This window comes from Nerophis ophidion, linkage group LG11 (genome assembly GCF_033978795.1).
Source record: "Nerophis ophidion isolate RoL-2023_Sa linkage group LG11, RoL_Noph_v1.0, whole genome shotgun sequence".
Taxonomy (NCBI): domain Eukaryota; kingdom Metazoa; phylum Chordata; class Actinopteri; order Syngnathiformes; family Syngnathidae; genus Nerophis; species Nerophis ophidion.
The window spans coordinates 32656324-32680973 of record NC_084621.1 but is presented as its reverse complement, the minus strand read 5'-3'; the positions used below and the strand labels follow the sequence as shown (position 1 = coordinate 32680973).

The window sequence follows — 24650 nt, the reverse complement described above, 5'->3', positions numbered from 1 at the left end:
GTAAGTGCAAGTTAAAACTCTATTTCGCAAAGCAAAAGCCATTTATCAACAACACCCAGAAACGCAGATGGACTGATGCAAAGTGTGAAAGTGTTCTGTGATCTGAAGAGTCTACATTTCAAATTCCGGAACAGAGTGGAAAAGAACCATCCAGATTGTCCAAAGCGCAAAAGTTCAAAAGCCAACATTTGTGATGGTATGGGGGTGTATTAGTGCCAAAGGCATGGGTAACTTACACATCTGTGAAGGCATCATTAATGCTGAAAGGTACATACAGGTTTTGGAGCAACATATGTCTCTGCTTCTTTCAGCAAGTCAATGCCAAGCCACATTCTGCACGTGTTACAACAGCGTGGCTTTGTAGTAAAAGAGTGCGGGTACTAGACTGGCCTGCCTGTAGTCCAGACCTGTCTCCCATTGAAAATGAGTGGCACATTATTAAGTGTCAAATACCACAACATAGACCCCGGACTGTTGAACAACTTTAAGCTGTACATCAAGCAAAAATAGGAAATAATTCCACCCGAATGCTTCAAAAAATGGTCTCCTCAGTTCCCAAACATTTACTGAGTGTTGTTAAAAGGAAAGGCCATGTAACACAGTGGTAAAAAATGCCCTGTGCCAACTTTTTTGCAATGTGTTGCTGCCATTAAATTCTAAGTTAATGATTATGTAAAAAAAAAAAAAAAACGTTTCTCAGTTCAAACATTAAATATCTTGTCTTTGCAGTCTATTCAATTGAATATAAGTTGAAAAGGGTTTGCAAATTGTTGTACACTGATTTTATTTTCTAATTACATAATGTGTCAACTTCACTGGTTTTGGGTTTTGTAAAAAAGACCCCAACATTTGAATAAAAATGTTATCGTCAAAATGTCATCAAGGAACATTTAAGAAATGTTTAACTTGAATGTATTTCATTTATTTGCTCTAAAATTCCATCTGAGTTAATTTTGAAGTGAAAGTAGCCAGCCAGCACACCAGTCAGTCTCCTCGCACATCTTTGCACCGACATTGCATCGATCTGATCACTGATCGTAAAACAACCTTTCAGCTAACCATCTACGGATAAGGTAAAAAAAAAAAAACTATATGCATGATTGATTAATCTCCATATTAACATAATTAATGTGATAATGTGTTGTAATTAACCACATGAATGAACTTTTTAATTCTCCACACACAACCCACTTTGACACTTCGCTACATGGGCGTGAACCGGAATACGTCCATACATTTCTCAGTTCATTCACACTAATTGACATCAATTCTAAACGTTGACCAATTTTGAATATTGAATATTAATCCCCAACTCCTTTGAAAATGTACTGGAATTTACTCTTAAATACAAAAATACATATATTTGTTGGCTTATTCAGAGAAGGTGATATTTAATGAATTGTTAGCTGATTAAGCAATTAATTGCTAAAAAATGGTTTGAATAAAGAACAGTACAGTAAATCAAATCCAATCCAAAATAAAAACAAAATCAAATCTTATCAAATCAAACTGAGATAAAATAAAGCAAATTAAATTAAATCAAAGTAAATCCAATCGACATGGAATTGAATTCATTTAAATTAAAGCAAATTAAATCAAATCAGAGTGAAATAATTGGATCAAAGTCATTCCAATTGAATCTAAATCAAATCAAACTAATTGAGCAAAGTCAACCAGCAACTGGTCATCTAACTGACCCATTATCAACCAGCAACTCGTCATCTCGTCTCGTCAGTGGTTCTCAACCTTTTTTCAGTGATGTACCCCCTGTGAACATTTTTTAAATTCAAGTACCCCCTAATCAGAGCAAAGCATTTTTGGTTGAAAAAAAGAAGTAAATAAGTAAAATACAGCACTGTGTCATCAGTTTTTGATTTATTAAATTGTATAACAGTGAAAAATATTGCTCATTTTTAGTGGTCTTTCTTGAACTATTTGGAAAAAAAGATGTAAAAAAAAAATCAAAACTTGTTGAAAAATAAACAAGTGATTCAATTCTAAATAAAGATTTCTACACATAGAAGTAATCATCAACTTAAAGTTCCCTCTTTGGGGATTGTAATAGAGATGCATCTGGGTTCATGAACGTTATTCTAAAAATTTCTTCACAAAAAAAGCAATCTTTAAAATCGATATTTATGGAACATGTCCACAAAAAAAATGTAGCTGCCAACACTGCATATTGCATTGTTGCATTTCTTTTCACAGTTACATTCATATTTTGTTGAAGTATTATTCAATAAATATATGTATAAATGATTTTTGAATTGTTGCTATTTTTAGAATATTTTTTTAAAATCTCACGTACCCCTTGGCATACCTATAAGTACCCCCATGGGTACGCGTACCCCTATTTGAGAACCACTGATCTAACCAACCTATCATCAACCAGAAACTGGTCATCTAACTAACCTATTATCAAGCAGCAAATAGCAGATGTTGGCCCCCTCAGTAAAAATAAAACCATTTTTGTCAAACAAGTCAACAAGTCATTGTTGCAGCTTCATTTAAAGGGAATAAAACACGAGAACATTTGAAATTAAACTCCTCCACAGTGTTGCATCATCAGCCAAATGAAATAAAAGATGTGGGAGACACACCTGCTCTCTCCACACAGGTGAAGAAGGGGTTCTGGTCATGTGGGACAGTGGGCGCCGGGCAGTAGCCGTCAAACTTTGCCTTGAGAGCATCAACGCCGTGGTCTTCTCCTCTGGCGTACTGAATAGTCTCACTGGCCTTCAAGCTCTGCTGTCCTGTCACACAAACAATCAGCACCGCTTGGTGAGATGTCACTCACAGACAGCAAAAGTGTGACGATAACCATAAAACAAAAAGTGGAGTTGATTGTGACGTAGGAAAACGAGGTACATGTGCCTCGATACAACATGGCGAGACTAAGAGATTCACATCACTTGCACATTCATTCCTTGTTAAAGTTCATGTTAATTACACTCTTCATTTTTTCTGAATTGTTAACTTCTTTTCTTTTTTCAACCCTAAACCATGTTTCTCAGGTGCCCCGGACCCTTTTTTTTCCCCATGGAGTAGCTAACGTTAGCTTAATTAATTTTGAGGACTTTTTAATGACATATGCTGATCTCGGGGTGTTTGCAGGTTTTTGACAATAAATACTTGTTGTCCTAAATGTCCTAGAATTGGTGCGAGTAGGAGGATTGTTTGGAATATAGAAATTTGGTCTTAATCATGAGGTGAAAATGCTACTTAAAACATTGCCAGTCCAGTTAAAAAAAATCTTTATTGTGGTCCCAGTTTGACCCGGGAACAGATGATTTCATGTTCCATTGTCTCCTAAAGTACAGTAAATGGGATTGTGTTGTAGTGTATGAACAGTCGCTACAGCACTGTAAACCAGGGGTGTCCACACTTTTTCCCAATGAGGGAAAAATTAAATAATTTTGACATGTTTGATTTTCAAAACTAATACAACATATATTGAAACCCATAAGCCCCCCCCCCCCTTAATTTAGTGAATGATAAAGGTCTCGGGGGGGTCTCAGTCATTCCAGAGTTAAAAATAAGTCCTATATATTTGTTATTTTTTTATTTTCTCACTTAAATACCGATAGATCATCTTCAGATTTATTCGTTGCCCCAAAAAATTTTCTGTTTTATGCCCTTCTTTTTCAAAGAATACCTTATCTTTTATGGCAAAAACACAAAATGTGCAATATTTTCCCTAAAACATTTTTCAAAATGGAATATTTAATGTGAAGTAATTGGAGTTTTAAATATGTAAACAATTCATAACAACATGGCTTTTGAGTCATTTTTATATTTAATCAATGACAGTTTGAAGAGGAATTGCACTTTTTTGGGAATTTTGCCTATTATTTACAATCATTATGATGATGTTTTGTTTTTTAAAGCATATTAGATATCAAATAAATGCGACCAAAAGTCTGTCTGTCTGTCTACAAAAGCCCCTAAAACATGGTTCTCTCCCGGAAAAGGGTGGAGTGCCATCTCCGGGTTGGGGAGGAGACCCTGCCCCAAGTGGAGGAGTTCAAGTACCTAGGAGTCTTGTTCACGAGTGGGGGAAGAGTGGATCGTGAGATCGACAGGCGGATCGGTGCGGCGTCTTCCTTAATGCGGACGCTGTACCGATCCATTGTGGTGAAGATGGAGCTGAGCCGGAAGGCAAAGCTCTCAATTTACCGGTCGATCTACGTTCCCATCCTCACCTATTGTCATGAGCTTTAGGTTATGACCGAAAGGACAAGATCACGGGTACAAGCGGCCGAAATGAGTTTCCTCCGCCGTGTGGCGGGCCTCTCCCTTAGAGATAGGGTGAGAAGCTCTGCCATCCGGGAGGAACTCAAAGTAAAGCCGCTGCTCCTCCACATCGAGAGGAGCCAGATGAGGTGGTTCGGGCATCTGGTCAGGATGCCACCTGAACGCCTCCCTAGTGAGGTGTTTAGGGCACGTCCGACCGGTAGGAGGCCACGGGGAAGACCCAGGACATGTTGGGAAGACTATGTCTCCCGGCTGGCCTGGGAACGCCTCGGGATGCCCCGGGAAGAGCTGGACGAAGTGGCTGGGGAGAGGGAAGTCTGGGTTTCCCTGCTTAGACTGCTGCCTCCGCGACCCGACCTCGGATAAGCGGAATAAGATGGATGGATGGATGGCAACACAACCATTGCTTCTTTTGTCATCCCTGATTATTACTCACTGCAGATTTTATGAGAGCCAACAAACATAATAAAACATCACTTACTGTGTAAGGTCTGCTGTCATTTGGATGCTGACTGCTTGGATGTTGATATATTCCCATTTAGATGAAGAATGACTCATAATCCTCACGAAGAAATGGGGTGTCGGTCTCGCCAGTTCTGGGTCTTAAATGTCTGTCAAAATGTCCCAACTTGTCGGATTACATTCTCAGCCATCTACTTTCCAGGCGAGAGGCATCATTTATGATCTACAATAAACTTCCAAGGAAGCGAGGAAGCAGCAGACCACTCGATGATGTAAACATAGGGATACACGGGAGTGATCAAGTCGCCGCTATAAATAGTTTGTCTGCGTTAGCGCTTATAATAACAATACCACTAATACTTGGTTAATATTCAGTTCACAAAATGTAAATAGATTATTGTTGGTACTTTTTGAATGGTTATGTATTGGGTTTTATGGGCGGAATAGAGGAGCTCCCATTGGCTCCGCTGTAAGCAGACTTTTATTTACAGTACATTTATTTAATATATAGAATGCATTTAAAAAATCCATCCATCGTCATGTCTTTCATAACGATTGTGAACGATAGGCGAAATTTCCCCAAAAGTGAAATTCCCCTTTAAGAAAAAATCTAACTAAGGGCTAGTATTGGTAATAAATAATATATCAATATATGTATAATGTTTTTACTTTCAGCGCTTAAATTGATTAAACGTTTTATTATTTTCCTAGTGCCAGTTTTAAAGTAAAAAACTACCTGTATGGCAGCTTTGTGTTATTAGTGTCAGTATTGCAACATTTTATTACATTACACCTGTTTGTGCTTTTATTCGACTTTTAATGTTGTTTTTTGCCATAGTGTTATTAAAATGTGCCGCGGGCCGTTAAAAAAAATGAGTTGCGGGCCGCTTGGTTGTAAACACTCACGTGCTCCCTGACTCAAAGTAATCAAGTGGTGTCATCAAACCTCATGCGACTCGTTTAGGCGCTCTGCCTCTAATCCGTGTTAATCTTACAAGATGAGCGGCATAATCCGCCTTTACAGTGGCACTATTCCGACAGATTACAGGCCCAGACAGATTCTAGATCTGGCTCTATGAATGTGAGCCACAGGAAGAGGAGCACCTTGTTGGGACGTGGAGATCTCGCCGGTGATGGCGTCCACCTGGAAGAGCAGAGTGTTGTTCTTGTTGGGGATCTGGCTGACGAGGCTGTATCTCAGCTGGGCGTTGGGAGTGAAGGGGTCGTCACGGTCCGACGCAAACACGCGAGTGACGGGGACGCCTGGCGGGACACGTTACAGTTGGATAGAGTTTCCTGTTTCTCGTGTTTAGACCTCCCACCCACCAGCTGGAGCGTTCTCTCGGAACACAGCAGTGTAGTAACTTTGGTTAAAGACGGGAGCGTAGTTGTTGATGTCCAACACGTTGATGGTCACGTAAACTGGCCCTTCCACGACTTCATCGTCGACCAAAGCTTCCACCTGGACACACACACACACACACACACACACACACACACACACACACACACACACACACACACACACACACACACACACACACACACACACACACACACACACACACACACACACACACAATGTCCATTTTAAAAGCATGATGATTTCTTTCTGTTTTTATTTGGGCGCCTCACGATTCTATTTGATTCTGATTCTCGGGGTGACTATTCGATTCTGGATTGAACACAAATCTCACAATATATTATTTGGCGAATACATCATAATAAACATTTTTAAACAGGTCTACAATCTTTACAAAAGCTCCTTTTCGCTGCTGATGTGCGAATTTTACACACATTTAGTCAAGCTAATAAAAGAAAATAGAGCAACTCCAACCCAATTCCAGCTTTAAAAAACTCGGAATGAAAATGTACAAAGTAGTTGAAAATACATTTAAAAAACTATTTAATATTAAACATTTTTTAAACAAAAATAATAAAATCAATAGTCTCAATATTGACAATGTGGATATCAATAATGTTTTAAATCGAAAACTGATTCTTAAAAAAGAAAACTAAAGAAGGTATGTTTTTTTAAAATACATTTTCGATGATTATGAATCATTTTATAATCTGAATAAAAAAATAATCACCAGTTGGATATGAATCAAATTTTTAAGCACCTCGAACATGTAATTGATGTCCAAATAAAAAAGCTTGTATTTACAATATTTGGGAATATTTTCTAATAAATGTATGAGCAATGATAATTTCCTTTGTGTTTGGAATAAAATCACACAAATAAGGATGAACGATTAATCGAATAATTAGATTTGAAGACATTTTTATTTATGATGTGTTGATTACATGTATTGTTTTATGAGTGTAGCGAATAAAAATTTACAAAATTGGAACGTTAAATAGACAGTCACAGTTTCTGAAATAGAGCGCACATGAAGTGGTGTGATGCCATCAGCTGAATTTTTGTTTTTAAGTAAAAAAAAATAAAAAAAATTGTGCACACGTGTTAAAAGTGTAATTTCAATGGTGATTATCTGTTTTTGTTACAAAAGAAGAATGAGGATTATGCCAATCAAGAATGTTTTTATCTTTATTATTACTATAATAAATATGCATTGAGGCAAATAAATCAAAGATAAAACACATTTGATTTCTCCATTAAAAGTCTGCAACAATTACACAGATGCCAAGAGAGTGCTAATGTTCAAATGTTTTTTAAGTGTTAAATCCCACCCTCTTCCGGCTTCTAGGCCGTAATGACATAACTGTGGATGTTGATTACTAAAATAGTCGATAGCCGTACTATAGAGCAAAACTATCACAGGTAAACAAGATGTGCTGTATGTGCTCCAACAAAAAGCATGCATCTCCAAAATTTCTGAGTCTTTTTATGCACAACACAAAGAACATTTTATTTTGCCGTTTTACGGATTAAAAAGAAAATGTAGAGATAATGTGCATATTTTATGGAATTTTAGTTACATATGAAGATTTGGAGATGCATCTTTTTTTGTTTAATCATATATTGGCATGTTTTGCATAGAAATAGGATGCTCTAAAATATTAATAATGCATTTGCATTTATTAATTCTACTATTCTATATTTACTTTTTGTTCATTTATTTTGTTATTATTATTATAAATAATATAATTAATTTGTATTGTATTTATCCAGAATGTATAAATATTCAATTATTAGTTTTTTTATTCAAATAATTTTTTGGGGTCACAACATTAGCAACACCTGTACACTCAATGAGATCCAACACAAAATATGCATGAAAAAAATCAGCTTTTTTTTTTACAAAAATAAAGCTAATAATGATTATTTTTGCGGTTGTATTTGCAGGAGTGTAGACCAATACTGTTGCCATTGGCAACAAGCAGCACAGGAGGCACACGCCTGTCACTATCATGAATGATGCATTGCACTTCTTCACTATTGAAATACACTCATGCACTATAATAATCTGACATTTAGCATGTAAATATTTTGGAAAAACTGAAAAAAATTTTCAATATGTGGAAGAGTGATGGTTCTCGGTCGATGAACTTCGGACATAAGCGGTTGTGGACATAATCCAAACTAGCTATTGCGTTGAAACGATTTGTGCTGAATATTTAATTTTTTTGTACTTGTGCAATGACAATAAAGATCTATCCACCCGTGACTGCGTGGGTTCCCTCCGGGTACTCCGGCTTCCTCACACCTCCAAAGACATGCATCTGGGGATAGGTTGATTGGCAACACTAAATTGGCCCTAGTGTGTGAATGTGAGTGTGAATGTTGTCTGTCTATCCGTGTTGGCCCTGCAGTGAGGTGGCGACTTGTCCAGGGTGTACACTGCTTTCCGCCTGATTGTAGCTGAGATATGCACCAGCGCCCCCGCGACCCCAAAGGGAATAAGCGGTAGAAAATGGATGGATGGATGTTAAGTGACGTTAAGTAAAACCCATTATATACATATTTTAATTGCATTTAAACTAATGTGGGTGGCGTTGGGAGCAGGTGGGTAAAGTGTCTTGCCCAAGGACACAAGGGCAGTGACTAGGATGGCGGAAGTGGGGATCGAACCTGGAACCCTGAACATGCTGGTACGGCCACTCTACCAACCGAGCCACGCCGTCCCAAGTATTCAATGTGATTTAAATAAATAAATGATAAATGGGTTGTACTTGTATAGCGCTTTTCTACCTTCAAGGTACTCAAAGCGCTTTGACACTACTTCCACATTTACCCATTCACACACTGATGGAGGGAGCTGCCATGCAAGGCGCCAACCAGCACCCATCAGGAGCAAGGGTGAAGTGTCTTGCTCAGGACACAACGGACGTGACAAGGTTGGTTCTAGGTGGGATTTGAACCAGTGACCCTCGGGTTGCGCACGGCCACTCTCCCACTGCGCCACGCCGTCCCTAGAATTTTAGAATTTAAGAATTGCGTTTACATTGATCGATTGGGTGTTGAGTGTTTTCCGTGGTTATGTTGACATTTCCTTTCGTTTCTGCCTTGATGGCAGAGATAATCAGAGGAAGGTTACATCTGAACCAAAAATGTTTAAACAAAATATATATTTTTCTCCTGGTCCTTATTTTCTAAAAACCATAAAAAATATCTATAATTAACGATATCGACCGATACAAAACACTTATATCGTGATACACTTTTAAGACATATCTGATACAGAAAATAGATATGAAAAAGAAAATAAGGGTGGTTGTTTTGTGGCGAGCATGTTACCGCAACCAAGTAGTTGTCATTGTGGGACCAGTCCAGAGATTTGTCCAGGTACAACCATCCGTCCTCAGAGATCTTGATGGCATCGCTGCCTTCACCGTTCAGCCTGAAGCCGTTCACACTTGGATTGTTGACTTGGAACTGAGGAAAAAGATCAGAAATCTCTATTCAAAACTTGTCAAATGGAATTAGGTCAGTGAATGTGCTTGTATGCGTCATACCTGGTAGAGGACATAAGGTACAGGTGTCCCTTCTGCTACCTCCACCACCATGTTCTCAAAGGACACCTTCTGACCCTCCAGACCCGACCCATTAGCCTATCAGGGGGTAAATGTTTTCATAGAAAATAACAATTTTAACACTGCAGTGCCTAACTAAACATGACAGTGCGGGTTATTTATTAGAGTACAGCAAAAATCCCCGGCAAAGGGAGGACAGAGCAGGGCAAAGGACACATTTGACATCAATGAGTCACCCATGAACCATTCTGGTAATCACTTATTGCTGCATGCTCTGGGAAATGTGGAGTTTGAGGATTTCCCATGAATATTCATACGCATACTGACAGGGTGCGTACTCACAGAGCCCAGCAGGAGAGCCAGAAGACACAGATGCACCATGGGAGTCATCGCCGTAACAGTCTGGGAAGAAAATACCATCGGGAAGTTGACGGCAAAGTTCTCAGCACAACGTTTTACTCCTGCACTCACATTGTTCGGCTCATGCCAACACAAGCGGTTGTTGACATAAGGGAAAACTAGCATGTGTGCATTTATTTGAGATTTGGAAGTAAGGAGAATAGGTGAGAATAAAGGGGTAGATTGTTCACATGCATGTCCTGCATCTATTCAGTTTGATAAATATATATCAGATTCTAATATAAGTGGTTTTAATCATTTTAGAATAATTTACATAATAATAATGACAATCTTCTTAAGACATACATTTCAGAGACTCAAATATGTGTGTATACTGCATACAATAAGTCACAGTTCCTTAATACTGTTTAAGTGGATGTCCCTCTGATTGCCTGCCTCACGCCGATATAAGCTGGTGCACTTCAAATATTTTCTTGCAAATCATTGTATTCCGTTTATATTTACATCCAACACAATTTCCCAACTCATATGGAAACGGGGTTTGTAGTTTCTTTTAAGTATCCTTCTTGAAAACGGTCTCGCAAATATACTGTATATTTGCCACCTAATCAACATTTTGCACTTCCTCTTTGTGAGTACCAGTGAGCTTTCTATGGCTTGTATGGCTCCGGTGCCACTCCCTTTTTTTGCAACTTGTGATTGGATAATCACTTGGAACCCCTAAGTGAGTATCCAATCACAGCGTAATACTGTCTCGAAGGTCTAACTGACAACAACTTGTGATCTGATAGGCTATGACAATTGTCTATCAACCGTATGTGTTCGTTCACTGACAGTGCAAAGACGCCTGCATTGTTAATTCTGAAGGCCCTAGGCAGATTTCGTACGGCATGGCAACCGAAGCTAGCTGAATTCTGATTGGATACCAACTCTAACCTAAAAACAACAACACTGGAAAGAGCATAATATGACGTGAAGGGAATATGTATAATTTTAGATGTTTAGGGAAAGTAAATTAGGAATTACTTTTTATTTAATTATGATCATGATTTCTAGTTATGTTAGGCCAGCAGAGCAGGCCTTGATGGCCCTGACGGCACATCACTGCTCAAATTAATAAGTCACTTTTCCAGAGTACAGTTGAACACGTTTAAGGTGACGTCCCTCTTATTGATTGGCTCACATCGACATAAGCTGTTGTCGACATAAGCAAAACTAGACTTTGCTTGTGCATTTACTTGAAATTGAATGGCTGATAGTGAGGGGGCAGATTGTTGACATGATTATCCTCCATTTGTACACCTTAGATTGTAGTTTATTGTGTTGTATATACGGTGGTCTCTCACCACATCAACATTCAAATGTTGCCTTTTACCACGTCGCAGATTTTTTTTTTACCATTTTTGATTAAAAGAGTGTAAAGGTGACTAAAGGATGGTATTTCACTTCTAAAAGGGCTTCCATAATGCTGACAAATGCTAGTAAACAGGTTTTTGAAAATATTGAATTTTTAAGTAAGGATTCCCACTTCCAAAAAATTCAAAAGCAACTAACAGCGATAAGCAAGGGATTACTGTACATTACACCCGGAGAGTATTCACAGCGCAGAACTTTTTCCATGTTATGTTAAGTTAATGTCCGGCTGATTGCAAGGTCCACGTCGACATAAGCGGTTGTCTGTCAATTAGGCGGTTGTCGACAAGAACAAATCTGCCATGCTTGTGTATTTACTTGTGATTTTGTCCTTTAATACGTTAGGAAAACGGGTGATAATAAAGAAGTGTGTTGACATGATCTTGTGCAAAATTTAAATGTTTGTATTTTGTTAGATGTACGAAAAAGGGGAAAAAACAAATGGCTGAGAAGTTTACTGCCAAACAAGAAAAAAAAAGACCTTTGGATCATCCTTTCCTGTTGCTCCTCCCATCCTTCTTCATTTATTGGTGTTCATTTGGACTTCATCACAAACAATACAAAATACTACAACACATGTCAGAATAAAAAAATTACCCATGACTCCTTGTCAATGTCAACCTAAACGGGTGATATTTTGTAAAAATAAGAAGACCGTGCAGCAGGACTTAGTTACTTAGATAGCTTGTCGATATACAGTCGCAATCAAAAGTTTACATACACTTGTAAAGAACATAATGTCATGGCTGTCTTGAGTTTCCAATAATTTCTACAAATCAAATTTTTTTGTAATTGAGTGATTGGAGCACATACTTGTTGGTCACAAAAAAACATTCATGAAGTTTGGTTTCCCTTGTGACTTTATTATTGGGTCTACTGAAAATGTGAACAAATGTGCTGGGTCAAAAGTATACAAAAAAGTAATGTTAATATTTGGTTACATGTCCCCTGGCAAGTTTCACTGCAATAAGGCGCTTTTGGTAGCCATCCACAAGCGTCTGGCAAACTTGTGGTTGAATTTTTGACACACCAAGCTTAACAAAATTGTTGCAGTTCAACTTAATTTGCTGGTTTTCTGACATGGAATTGTTTCTTCAACATTGTCCACACGTTTAAGTCAGGACTTTGGGAAGGCCATTCTAAAACCTTAATGTTTGCCTCATTTAGCCATTACTTGACCACTTTTGACGTGTGTTTGGGGTCATTGTCCTGTTGGAACACCCAACTGCGCTCAAGACCCAACCTGCGGGCTGATGAGTTTAGGTTGGAGGTAATCCTCCTTTTTCACTGTCCCATTTACTCTCTTTAAAGCACCAGTTCCATTGGCAGCAAAACAGGCCCAGAGCATAATACTATCACCACCGTGTTTGATGGTAGGCTTGATGTTACTGGGATTAAAGGTCTCACTTTTTCTCTTCCAAACATATTGCTGGGTATTGTGGCCAAACAGCTAAATTTTTGTTTCATCTGACCACATAACTTTCCTCCAGAAGGTTTTATCTTTGTCCATATGTCAGATGAAACAAAAATTTAGTTGTTTGGCCACAATACCCAGCAAAATGTTTGGAGGAGAAAAAGTGAGGCCTTTAATCCCAGGAACACCATCCCCATCATCAAGCATGGTGGTTATAGTATTATGCTCTGGGCCTGTTTTGCTGCCATTGGAACTGGTGCTATAAATGGGACAATGGAAAAGGAGGATTTCCTCCAAATTCTTCAGGACAACATAAAATCATCAGCGTGGAGGTCAGGTCTTGGGCGCAGTTGGGTGTTCCAACAGGACAATGACCCCAAACACACATCAAAAGTGTTAAAAGACTGGCTAAATTAGGCTAGAATGAACATTTTAGAATGGCCTTGCCAAAGTCCTGACTAAAATGTGTGGACAATACTGGAGAAACAAGTTCATGTCAGAAAACCAACACATTTAGCTGAACTGCACCAATTTTGTCAAGAGAAGTGGTTAAAAATCAAGAGAAGTGGTTAAAAATTCAACCAGAAGCTTGCCAGAAGCTTGTGGATGGCTACCAAAAGCGATGTATTGCAGTGAAACTTGCCAAGGGACATGTAACCAAATATTAACATTGCTGTATGTATACTTTTGACCCAGCAGATTTGCTCACATTTTCAGTAGACCCATAATAAATTCATAAAAGAAGAACCAAACTTCTTAAAGGTTTTTTGTGACAAACAAGTATGGGCTCCAACCACTGTATCACAAAAAATAAGAGTTGTAGAAAGTATTGGAAACTCAAGACAGCCATGACATTATGTTCTCTACAAGTGTATGGAAACTTATGATCAAGACTGTAAATGGGCTGTTTGAAACCTTTATGCGGCTGCCTAGAGGATGCTAACTTGTGTTGTTACCATTACATTCTGTCCTTTTTCTTGCTTTTAGCACATTATGATGTAAACAAATATGCTCGTAAGGAACACACACACATATTAGCTTTGTGTGTTGTCAGCTGATTACATTAATTTAGGTACTTAAGTCAGTTATTATTGAATGTATATTGTATCAAAACAACAACATGACTGCAAATTGTTAGTTACTGTTTTTGTGTAAGTGCATATGATCGCTGTGAAAATATTCTTCAATATGCCAGTAATTTGTAATCATTAAAAATATAGACACTTACATGTTCTGCTAACAGTAACATAAGCTAGCCAATGGTGTTCTTGTTTCATGTTTGCCTTAAAAATGTTTTACTTTGAGCAAAGTGCAAGCAGGTCAAGTTGTGTGACTGAGAAATTAACTCTCTTTGTTTCCTTTGCATTGTACAGTATGTGTGCACAAAGCAGAGAAAAAACGTGTTATTGATTGACAAAGCTTCTCCAAGAAAAGCTTTGTTCTCTGTGAGAGCATGCACGTGCACGCTGTATCCGTCTTTGACTTGCACGTTGAGCTGCACGCTTAAAGTCCTCATAGGCGTGACCCTCCTGATGCCGGATACGCACACTCTCACATTTCAATGCACAAATGTGACAGTTGCTGCACAATAGATCGCAATTTGCTGTTCATTTAAAAAGAAAAAAAATGTATTCACAGTATTAGTATTTGTATTTGTACTGTATGAGAATATTACTGTGGTATGTTTTAATAAGTTTGTTTGATTCAATACTAGTTCAATAGAATTTTAAAAAATGAGTACATTAATTTGTAATTATATTTACAATGTTGTGTGACTGATTTCAAGCTTTCACAACAATGTGACAGTAATTGGGGGAAAAAACTAAAATTTTGTCTTATGAAATCATACTGTGCATATTATTCTTATTATTACAATCACTGCGCTAAAATATTGAACTACAGAAAATGATCTTCATTTATTTTTATTAGATTTCCTTACAGCATTTATTTGTCATTGTATTGAATGACATACCTTACATACACAACAACGTCGTATTTTGATTTAATATTTATACAAAGTGGGGTGACAACATGCACATTATAAATGTAATTAATGTAATCATAAGAATTACAATATTACTTTGAGAATAAATATATAACACATTGTACCCTCATGTTGCTGGCACCGCCACTCTCCCAACTGTGCCACGCCGTCCCAATCTTTTTATGCTAACTGGAAACATTTTAATGCTAACTACACATACACCTGAAATAAGTATATCAACTATAGTTGTTGTAGTATATCATTAGGTATAACTGTAAATGGTTAGTTTTAAAGCAGGTGTGTCCAAACTTGCCAAGTGCGTCAATTTGGCCTGCGAGACGTCACAAGTTTGGTAAGAAATTTAGGACAAACAGCTTTAATTTAAATAGCTGACATCATACTTGCTGAAAATTTGCTGCCATGTTGTGATCAATGTGACTAAATCAGGTCGATGAACAAGAATTTTACTTTAAATTGTAAATTACACAGCATTCACTTAAATGAGCCAATCCAAACAAACTTCCCTTCCCCCCCATGGCGTGAACTGGAACCAACAAAGTAGGGCGACACACGTGGTCACACAACCTGCTCACTGAACTTTGTGGATGTAACAAAACCATGTCCAATCAATATATATATTTCAAGATGACACCCATTTAAAGCCACTACAATGTATTAGCGCTGCTTGATATTTCTGTTTGATTTAAAAACTTTAAGGTGGTCATCATGGAAGTAAACAAGGTAGAAGTTAAACTTTCACATACTCTTAACATGTATAGACTATGTACAAACTCAGTTTCCATATGAGTTGGGAAATTGTGTTAGATGTAAATATAAACGGAATACAATGATTTGCAAATCCTTTTCAACCCATATTCAGTTGAATGCACGGCAAAGACAAGATATTTGATGTTCAAACTCATAACATTTTTTTTTTTTTGCAAATGATAATTAACTTATAATTTCAGGGCTGCAACACGTGCCAGAGTAGTTGGGAAAGGGCATGTTCATCACTGTGTTACATCACCTTTTCTTTTAACAATACTCAATAAACGTTTGAGAACTGAGGACAATAATTGTTGAAGCTTTGAAAGTGGAATTCTTTCCCATTATTTTCTTATGTAGAGCTTCAGTCGTTCAACAGTCCAGGGTCTCAGCTGTTTTATTTTACGCTTCATAATGCGCCACACATTTTCGATTGGGGACAGGTCTGGACTGCAGGCGGGCCAGGAAAGTACCCGCACTCTTTTTTTACGAAGCCACGCTGTTGTAACACGTGCTGAATGTGGCTTGGCATTGTCTTGCTGAAATAAGCAGGGGCGGCCATGAAAAAGACGGTGCTTAGATGGCAGCATATGTTGTTCCAAAACCTGTATGTACCTTTCAGCATTAATGGTGCCTTCACAGATGTGTAAGTTACCCATGCCTTGGGCACTAATGCACCCCATACCATAACCGATGTTGGCTTTTGAACTTTGCGTCGATAACAGTCTGGATGGTTTGCTTCCCTTTTGGTCCGGATGACACAATGTCGAATATTTCCAGAAACAATTTGAAATGTGGACTCGTCAGACCACAGAACACTTTTCCACTTTCATCAGTCCATCTTAGATGATCTCGGGCCCAGAGAAGCCGGCGGCGTTTCTGGATGTTGTTGATCAATGGCTTTCGCTTTGCATATAAGAGTTTTAACTGGCAATTACAGATGTAGCGACCAACTGTATTTAGTGACAGTCGTTTTCTGAAGTGTTCCTGAGCCCATTTGGTGATATCCTTTAGAGATTGATGTCGGTTTTTGATACAGTGCCGTCAGAGGGATCAAAGGTCACGGTCATTCAATGTTGGTTTCCGGCCATGTCGCTTACGTTGAGTGATTTCTCCAGATTCTCTGAACCTTTTGATGATATTATGGACCGTAGATGTTGAAATCCCTTAAGTTCTTGCAATTGCTCTTTCAGAAACGTTGTTCATAAACTGTTTGACTATTTGCTCACGCAGTTGAGGACAAAGGGGTGTACCTCGCCCCATCCTTTCTCGTGAAAGACAAAAAATTTTTTAGGAAGCTGTTTTTATACCCAATCATGGCACCCACCTGTTCCCAAATAGCCTGCACACCTGTGGAATGTTCCAAATAAGTGTTTGATGAGCATTCCTCAACTTTATCAGTATTTATTGCCACCTTTCCCAACTTCTTTGTCACATGTTGCTGGCATCAAATTCTAAAGTTAATGATGATTTGCAAAAAAAAAAAATGTTTATGAGTTAGAACATCAAATATGTTGTCTGTAGCATAGTCAACTGAATATGGGTTGAAAATGATTTGCAAATCATTGTATTCCGTTTATATTTACATTATAACACAGTTTCCCAACTAATATGGAAACGGGGTTTGTACATACACACACACACACACATATATATATACTGTTTATATATATATATATATATATATATATATATGTATATATATATATATATATATCTGTGTGTACATATGTGTATATATATATACACACACACATATATATAAATGTGTGTGTGTGTGTGTGTGTGTGTGTGTATGTATATATATATATATATATATATATATATATATATATATGTATATATTAGGGCTGGGCAACGATTACAAATTTTAATCGAAGTTAATCGCACAATTTCTCTAATTAATCGCGATTAACTGCATTGTATACGCAAAGCCCAATAATGAATTCAAAAGTAGTGTGTAGTGCACCTTTATTGGAATATCCTCCCACATGAACAAAAGTGCCAAAACATTTGTTGTGGAAACACAATTTAAATCAGTCCTGTTAAACAGTAGCAGTTAAATAGCATATTTTATGAAAATCAACTCAAAAAATGTAAATACAAACATTTAAGCTAATTACTACAACTGCCAGGGTATTTAAGTTATCCTGTTTGTTATGGAAAATAAATATAATCTACATACAAATCTCTGAGCCACAATCATAACATCTGAACAGGCAATTTCTGAGGTAACAGCAGAATTTTTTTTTTTTTATCAGGGAGCTTATGTTTAAAAAACCTATATTATAGGTAGTGGGCTGTTTTAGGGAATTTTTGATCAAATTATCCGTAGTAGCAATATTAATAATGTTGTGTTTATTCTGCGTAGTGCACTTAAAATAATTATGACCATATCTAGGAATTGATATGATGGGAATTTTCCGATTGTTTGCTTGGTGCTTTGATAAACTGAACGCATCATATACATGGTACTATATTGTGACGTTATGAGCCAGGGAAAAAAAGAACTACCCTACCCAGCATGCAACAGGAGTGACGAGCATGCACGGTAGCCCGGTATAGGTTGTGTGTCGCCATGACGGCATCTTGTATGTTGTGATATGCACGCTCTGAAAGCAAACGTTAAGAACTCAGCCAACACTCCTCGTCTGCATTATTCATGAATAGACAGACAACACATATACTCCGCTGCTTCACAGGCCGCTGGATGTAGCCGGCAAAGTATTCCCATGCTAGCTAGCCGGTCTAGCAAGCACGCGTCATTCAGTCCAAAACGGCCCGATCTATCCACATCCAGAATTGTCTGGCGGTCGGAAGTGATCCCGGAGTGACCACGCTGTAAGGCAGCCATGAAATTTGCAGAATTGTCCGGTATTTTTGCCAAATGTTCCATCTTTACCAAGAGCCCCTCGACGCCGGGCGACGCCATCTTGTTAAGAAAAGGCGTTAACAAAATAAAAGCATGTAAACAATATACGCAAATGTGCGATAAAATAATTGTCGGCGTTAATAGATTGATGAGTTAACTCATAATTAACGCACTAATTTGCCCACCCCTAGTATAGTATATATATTTTTGGGAAGCTGTTTTTATACCCAATCATATATATATATATATATATATATATATATATATATATATATATATATATATATATATATATATATATATATGTATATATATATATATATATATATATATATATATATATATATATATATATATATATATATATATATATATATATATATATTAACCCCGTTTCCATATGAGTTGGGAAATTGTGTTTGATGTAAATATAAACGGAATACAATGATTTGCAAATCCTTTTCAACCCATATTCAATTGAATGCACTACAAAGACAAGACATTTGATGTTCAAGCTCATAAACTTTATTTTCTTTTGGAATTAATAATTAACTTAGAATTTCATGGCTGCAACGCTTGCCTAAGTAGTTGGGAAAGGGCATGTTCCCCACTTGTGTTACATCACCTTTTCTTTTAACAACACTAAATAAACGCTTGGGAACTGAGGAAAATAATTGTTGAAGCTTTGAAAGTGGATTTCTTTCCCATTCTTGTTTTATGTAGCACTTCAGTTGTTCAACAGTCCGGGGTTTCCGCTATCGTATTTCACGCTTCATAATGCGCCACACATTTTCGACGGGAGACAGGTCTGGACTGCAGGCGGGCCAGGAAAGTAACCTTACTCTTTTATTTACGAAGCCACGCTGTTGTAACACGTGCTGAATGTGGCTTGGCATTGTCTTGCTGAAATAAGCAGGGGCGTCCATGAAAAAGACGGTGCTTAGATGACAGCATATGTTGTTCAAAAACCTGTATTTACCTTTCAGCATTAATGGTACCTTCACAGATGTGTAAGTTACCCATGCCTTGGGCATTAATGCACCCCTATACCATCACAGATGCTGGCTTTTGAACTTTGCGTCGATAACAGTCTGGATGGTTCGCTTCCCTTTGGTCCGGATGACACAATGTCGAATATTTCAAAAAACAATTTGAAATGTGGACTCGTCAGACCAAAGAACACTTTTCCCCTTTGCATCAGTCCATCTTAGATGATCTCGGGCCCAGAGAAGCCGGCGGCGTTTCTGGATGTTGTTGATAAATGGCTTTCGCTTTGTACAGTAGAGCTTTAACTGGCACTTACAGATGTAGTGACAAACTGAATTTAGTGACAGTGGTTTTCTGAAGTGTTCCTGAGCCCATGTGGTGATATCCTTTAGAGATTGATGTCGGTTTTTGATACAGTGCCGTCAGAGGGATCGAAGGTCACGGCCATTTAATTTTGGTTTCCGGCCATGGAGTGATTTCTCCAGATTTTCTGAATCATTTGATGATATTATGGACCGTAGATGTTGAAATCCCTACATTTCTTGGAATTGCACTTTGAGAAATGTTGTTCTTAAACTGTTTGACTATTTGCTCATGCAGTTGTGGACAAAGAGGTGTACCTCGCCCCATCCTTTCTTGTGAAAGACTGAGCATTTTTTGGGAAGCTGTTTTTATACCCAATCATGGCACCCACCTGTTCCCAATTAGCCTGCACACCTGTGGGATGAGCATTCCTCAATTATATCAGCAATTATTGCCACATTTCCCAACTTCTTTGTCACGTGTTGCTGGCATCAAATTTTAAAGTTAATAATTATTTGAAAAAAAAAAAAGGTTTATTAGTTTAAACATCAAATATGTTGTCTTTGTAACATATTCAACTGAATATGGGTTGAAAATGATTTGCAAATCATTGTATTCCGTTTATATTTACATCTAACACAATTTCCCAACTCATATGGAAATGGGGTTTGTATATATATATATATATATATATATATACACAGTACAGGCCAAAAGTTTGGACACACCTTCTTATTTCAATGCGTTGTTTTTTATTTTCAAGACTATTTACCTTTTAGATTGTCACTGAAGGTATCCAACTATGACATCTGTGAAGTTAAAACCATTTCAGGTGACTACCCCTTTAAGCTCATTGAGAGAAAGCCCCGAGTGTGCAAAGCAGTAATCAGAGCAAATCAATTAATCATCCATCCATCCATCCGTTTTCTACCGCTTATTCCCTTTGGGGTCGCGGGGGCATTGGCGCCTATCTCAGCTACAATCGGGCGGGAGGCGGCGTACACCCAATCAATCAATGTTTATTTATATAGCCTTAAATCACGAGTGTCTCAAAGGGCTGCACAAGCCACAACGACACCCTCGGTTCAGATTCAGCAAAGGGTGGCTATTTTGAAGGAACTAGAATATAAAACATGTTTTCAATGATTTCACCTTTTTTTGTTAAGTACATAACTCCACATTTGTTTATTCATAGTTTTGATGCCTTCAATGACAATCTACAATGTAAATAGTCATGAAAATGAAGAAATTGTATTGAATGAGAAAGTGTTTCCACACTTTTGGCCTGTAGTGTGTGTGTGTGTATACATATATATTGTATATATTGTGGAGAGACACCGCCGACGGGCCGACAACGGGCGGAAAGCAGCAGCGCGGGCCCACCTGGAGGCCGGAAGGCGGGGCATGCGTCGGCGAGGAGAGGCGTGACACACGCGGAGCGACACCTCAGCGGCAATCTGAGCCAGGTGCGTATATCACACACCTGCTCACAATCTGTTTATCTGCTGCTATAATACAAAAAGGGCGAGGGAGGAACGACCGGGAGAGCAGCACGGAGGAGGAAACACCGGCCAGCAGACAAAGAGCGCGACAACCCACACCAAGAGAGCGATGACGCACCCCCGCAGCGGACGCAAGCCCCGGACGCCGAAAGGCGCGCAGCGGCAGCACACAGGCCGGAAGAGCGCACTGAAAAGTGACGCGACAAAAGGGCCAGTCGACAAAAGATTTGTTGAAATAATAAATCAAGGTCAAAGCTTTTATGATGCGTCCTGTTTCAGGTGTCCCCGCAACCCACACGAGGACGGCAGGAAGCCTGTCACATATATATGTAAATATATATATATATATATATATATATATATATATATATATATATATATATATATATATATATATATATATATATACAGTCGTCTTTCAGCCCCCGGCCAAATTTTTTTTATGCCAATGCGGCCCCCGTGTCAAAAAGTGTCGACATCCCCGTTCTAAAGTAACACGATGTCACTGACACGACGGTGTGAGTTATTGAAAAGAAGCATCACACAACAAGACAAGCCAGCACAGGAGCCGCTACCAAGGGAACCAGAGTCAAATGGTACAAGGACAACCCAACCACCCTTTAGAAAAGTAGATCAGTCTTTGGGGAGTAGGAGAGAACAGACACTTTTCAAGGAGCCATTGATGGCATGATGTCCCTGCATGTAATCATGAGGTAATTGTGATACTTTGCTTTAAACAATCACTCACACGCACACACACGCACACACACGCACACACACACACAACCACACACACACACACACACACACAAAAGGAAAATTGACTACGACTTGGTGAATGAACTTTGTTAGATATTAAACAAACATGCCAAAGAGAAAAACTTCTCCTCCCTTCATAACCTTATACGCCTGCATAATCTATAATATATATTATGTAAAAATATGTATATGAGAGATATTTCAAATAAATTGGGCAGCTATAAAACACTGTTAAATGTATATCATTAATCTAACATCTGAATTTTTTATTTTTAATACAGTTCTTGTACTGGAAGACATGTTCAAGTGTTACACTAATTTTGCAAATATGCTGAAAAGCACATTTAATTGATAATATTATAAAAACCAAAGCTTATCTACGGTGTGATTAAGCAGTTAGTGTTGACACAAAGGACACAAGGGTAGTAAAAGGGGAAGTAGACAAGGTGAAGGTGACATTGAGTGGTGACTGTTTGTGACCTTTTTGTAAAGTCACAAACAGAATCAAAATCATATTCAACCATTTTACTCACGGTGACACATTTCCAAAGTTAGTATATAATATTTCCAATTAGGAGCCGTGGCCAAGAAGAGCTTGACAAAGGAAGTTAGTCCAAATTAAAGCTTCCGGCACTCAAAAGACAGAAAAACATCAACACAAATTGTTTTAAGTAGAAAAATGTAACATCAACAAATTGTCTAAAGTAGTAAAAAGAAAAAATCAAAAGAAGGAAAATGCTTAGATGGAGTTATCTTACCTTTCTCCAGAGAGTTCTTGCCAGTCAGTCCGAGTGAAGATGGATGTGGAGCCGCCTCATCCTGTCTGGTCAAACGTTAACCACATGTTAAAGCTGCAAACTTTTATTGCATCTAATGATTGTCTAATCACCTCTGGACTCCCAGCCAATGGGGGGTCGGCCTGAAGGGAAAGAAGGAAGGAGGGGAAAAATACAGTTAAAAGTCTTAATTCAATCATCAGCTAGTAACACTTTGATGCTTTCACTTCAAATATCTCCTTACAGCTGCTTTGTTGCAAAAAAATGTTAGAAAAAGAAGTGCAGTATGAACTACCTGGAACTTTGTAAACAAAGTATTTGTTACGTACATACATATGACAAAGCCTCATCGGAAAGAATCACGCAGATTCAAAACTTATATTCATACTTATAACAAGGATATGCAATATACTTATACATTACAGTGATGGGCAGTAATAAGCTAAGTAACTTAACAACATTTTCTTGTAGCCTTTTTAACAAGTAGACTTTTCTGTATCTTAGCTACTTTTAGACCCATTACAACAGATCTACAACATACAGGCCAAAAAAAATACAATCACCTGGATAAATGATAAGATCCATTCATACAGAGAAAATCTGTATGTATAGATGTTCGTATGATGAGTCACAAAATGGCTAAGGTTAGAGCGAAACATTACGAACTGGCCAATCAGAGGCAAGATAAGTCAGGTCATCGAAACTAATAAGCAAAATCATAACAATCACGCACTCATGTCACATAACGATGAGGGAGTCAGAGACAGAGGGATGCTTCAAGCTGACCACTCAGAAAAAAATAAGTTGGCAGAGGAATTTCCCGCGGATTAGATTTTTCCTTCAGTAATGACGATGAAAACCAGGAAACCCACAATAATGCGTGTCCTTAACCATATTTAGTCCTATTTATGCTTTTAGAGAAAACAACGCCCCAAACGTTAGTTTTCAGTTCTTTACTCTGTAAACCAAAATCATAACTGCTCTCTTCATTGAAGGCGTCAACACAAATTTAGGAACACATATTAAGGTGAGTTGAGTTCATGAAAAGTTTTACTGCACATAACTATTAATAATCGTCAACAACACATAAGTATTTTTTTTTGTCAAGATATAGATACTAAATGAAATTTTTTTTTACTGTAGACAGAGAAAATGTGGGCCAAAAAACTATAATAAATATGATTGTACAGTAAGATGCAGGGAATCCTAGAGGTAGTTGTAGGGCGTCCCCAGGTAAATGACAGATAGTTAATAGTAACGGACCCTTATTGGGTCCATTTGTACACTCTTGGTTACATTAACATTGATATTAAACATGAGGGCCCATAAATATAAATGCTGTTAAATGTAGCTTTGATGTAGTAAGCTACTTTTGCCGTGTAGCTGGTCGTGTAGCTTGCTACAATTATCTGGGGATAGCTTCCCATGTAGCTTAGCTACCTTTAATCAAGAGTAACTTGTAGAATGACTGACTACATTTTCCAAGTAGATTGCCCATCACTGATATTTACTAAGAATATAAATATGTACCTTTCTTTTTGTCAGTATTTAATAAATTTTTACTTCAGTAACTTTTGGAAATGTGTATTCATTATCACATCATACAAATGTAAAACGATATTGTAGCACAACAGTGAATTCTTCTTGGCTGGATGTAGTCGCATGGTACACCATCGTAGTAGACCTGTGTCGTGTTACCAAATAAGGTTCCTTGCGCTCTAAAGCACAAGTAAGTAGTATCTTACCATTGGATCACACATTGACCACAATAGATAACAAGAGATTGGACACGCTTATAATAATTTTTCAATGTGTAAAGAGCCATTTAAACTGTACACAAGTACATAAATGTTAAAAGTCA

General features: G+C 37.9%; 1 protein-coding gene across 1 annotated transcript in view; it reads right to left on the bottom strand.

Annotated features, from left to right (window-relative positions):
- cdh17 (cadherin 17, LI cadherin (liver-intestine)) overlaps window positions 1–24650 on the bottom strand; it is a 42705-nt gene that overhangs the window by 17739 nt on the left and 316 nt on the right. Inside the window, exons 3-10 of the mRNA XM_061915681.1 lie at window positions 22903–22932; window positions 22772–22836; window positions 9997–10056; window positions 9637–9732; window positions 9419–9556; window positions 6043–6178; window positions 5821–5979; window positions 2601–2753 (exon numbers count right to left, since the gene is read on the bottom strand). Coding sequence (XP_061771665.1) covers window positions 2601–2753; window positions 5821–5979; window positions 6043–6178; window positions 9419–9556; window positions 9637–9732; window positions 9997–10044 — 730 coding nt within the window. The 5' untranslated portion in view covers window positions 10045–10056; window positions 22772–22836; window positions 22903–22932. The remainder of the gene's footprint in view (window positions 1–2600; window positions 2754–5820; window positions 5980–6042; window positions 6179–9418; window positions 9557–9636; window positions 9733–9996; window positions 10057–22771; window positions 22837–22902; window positions 22933–24650) is intronic.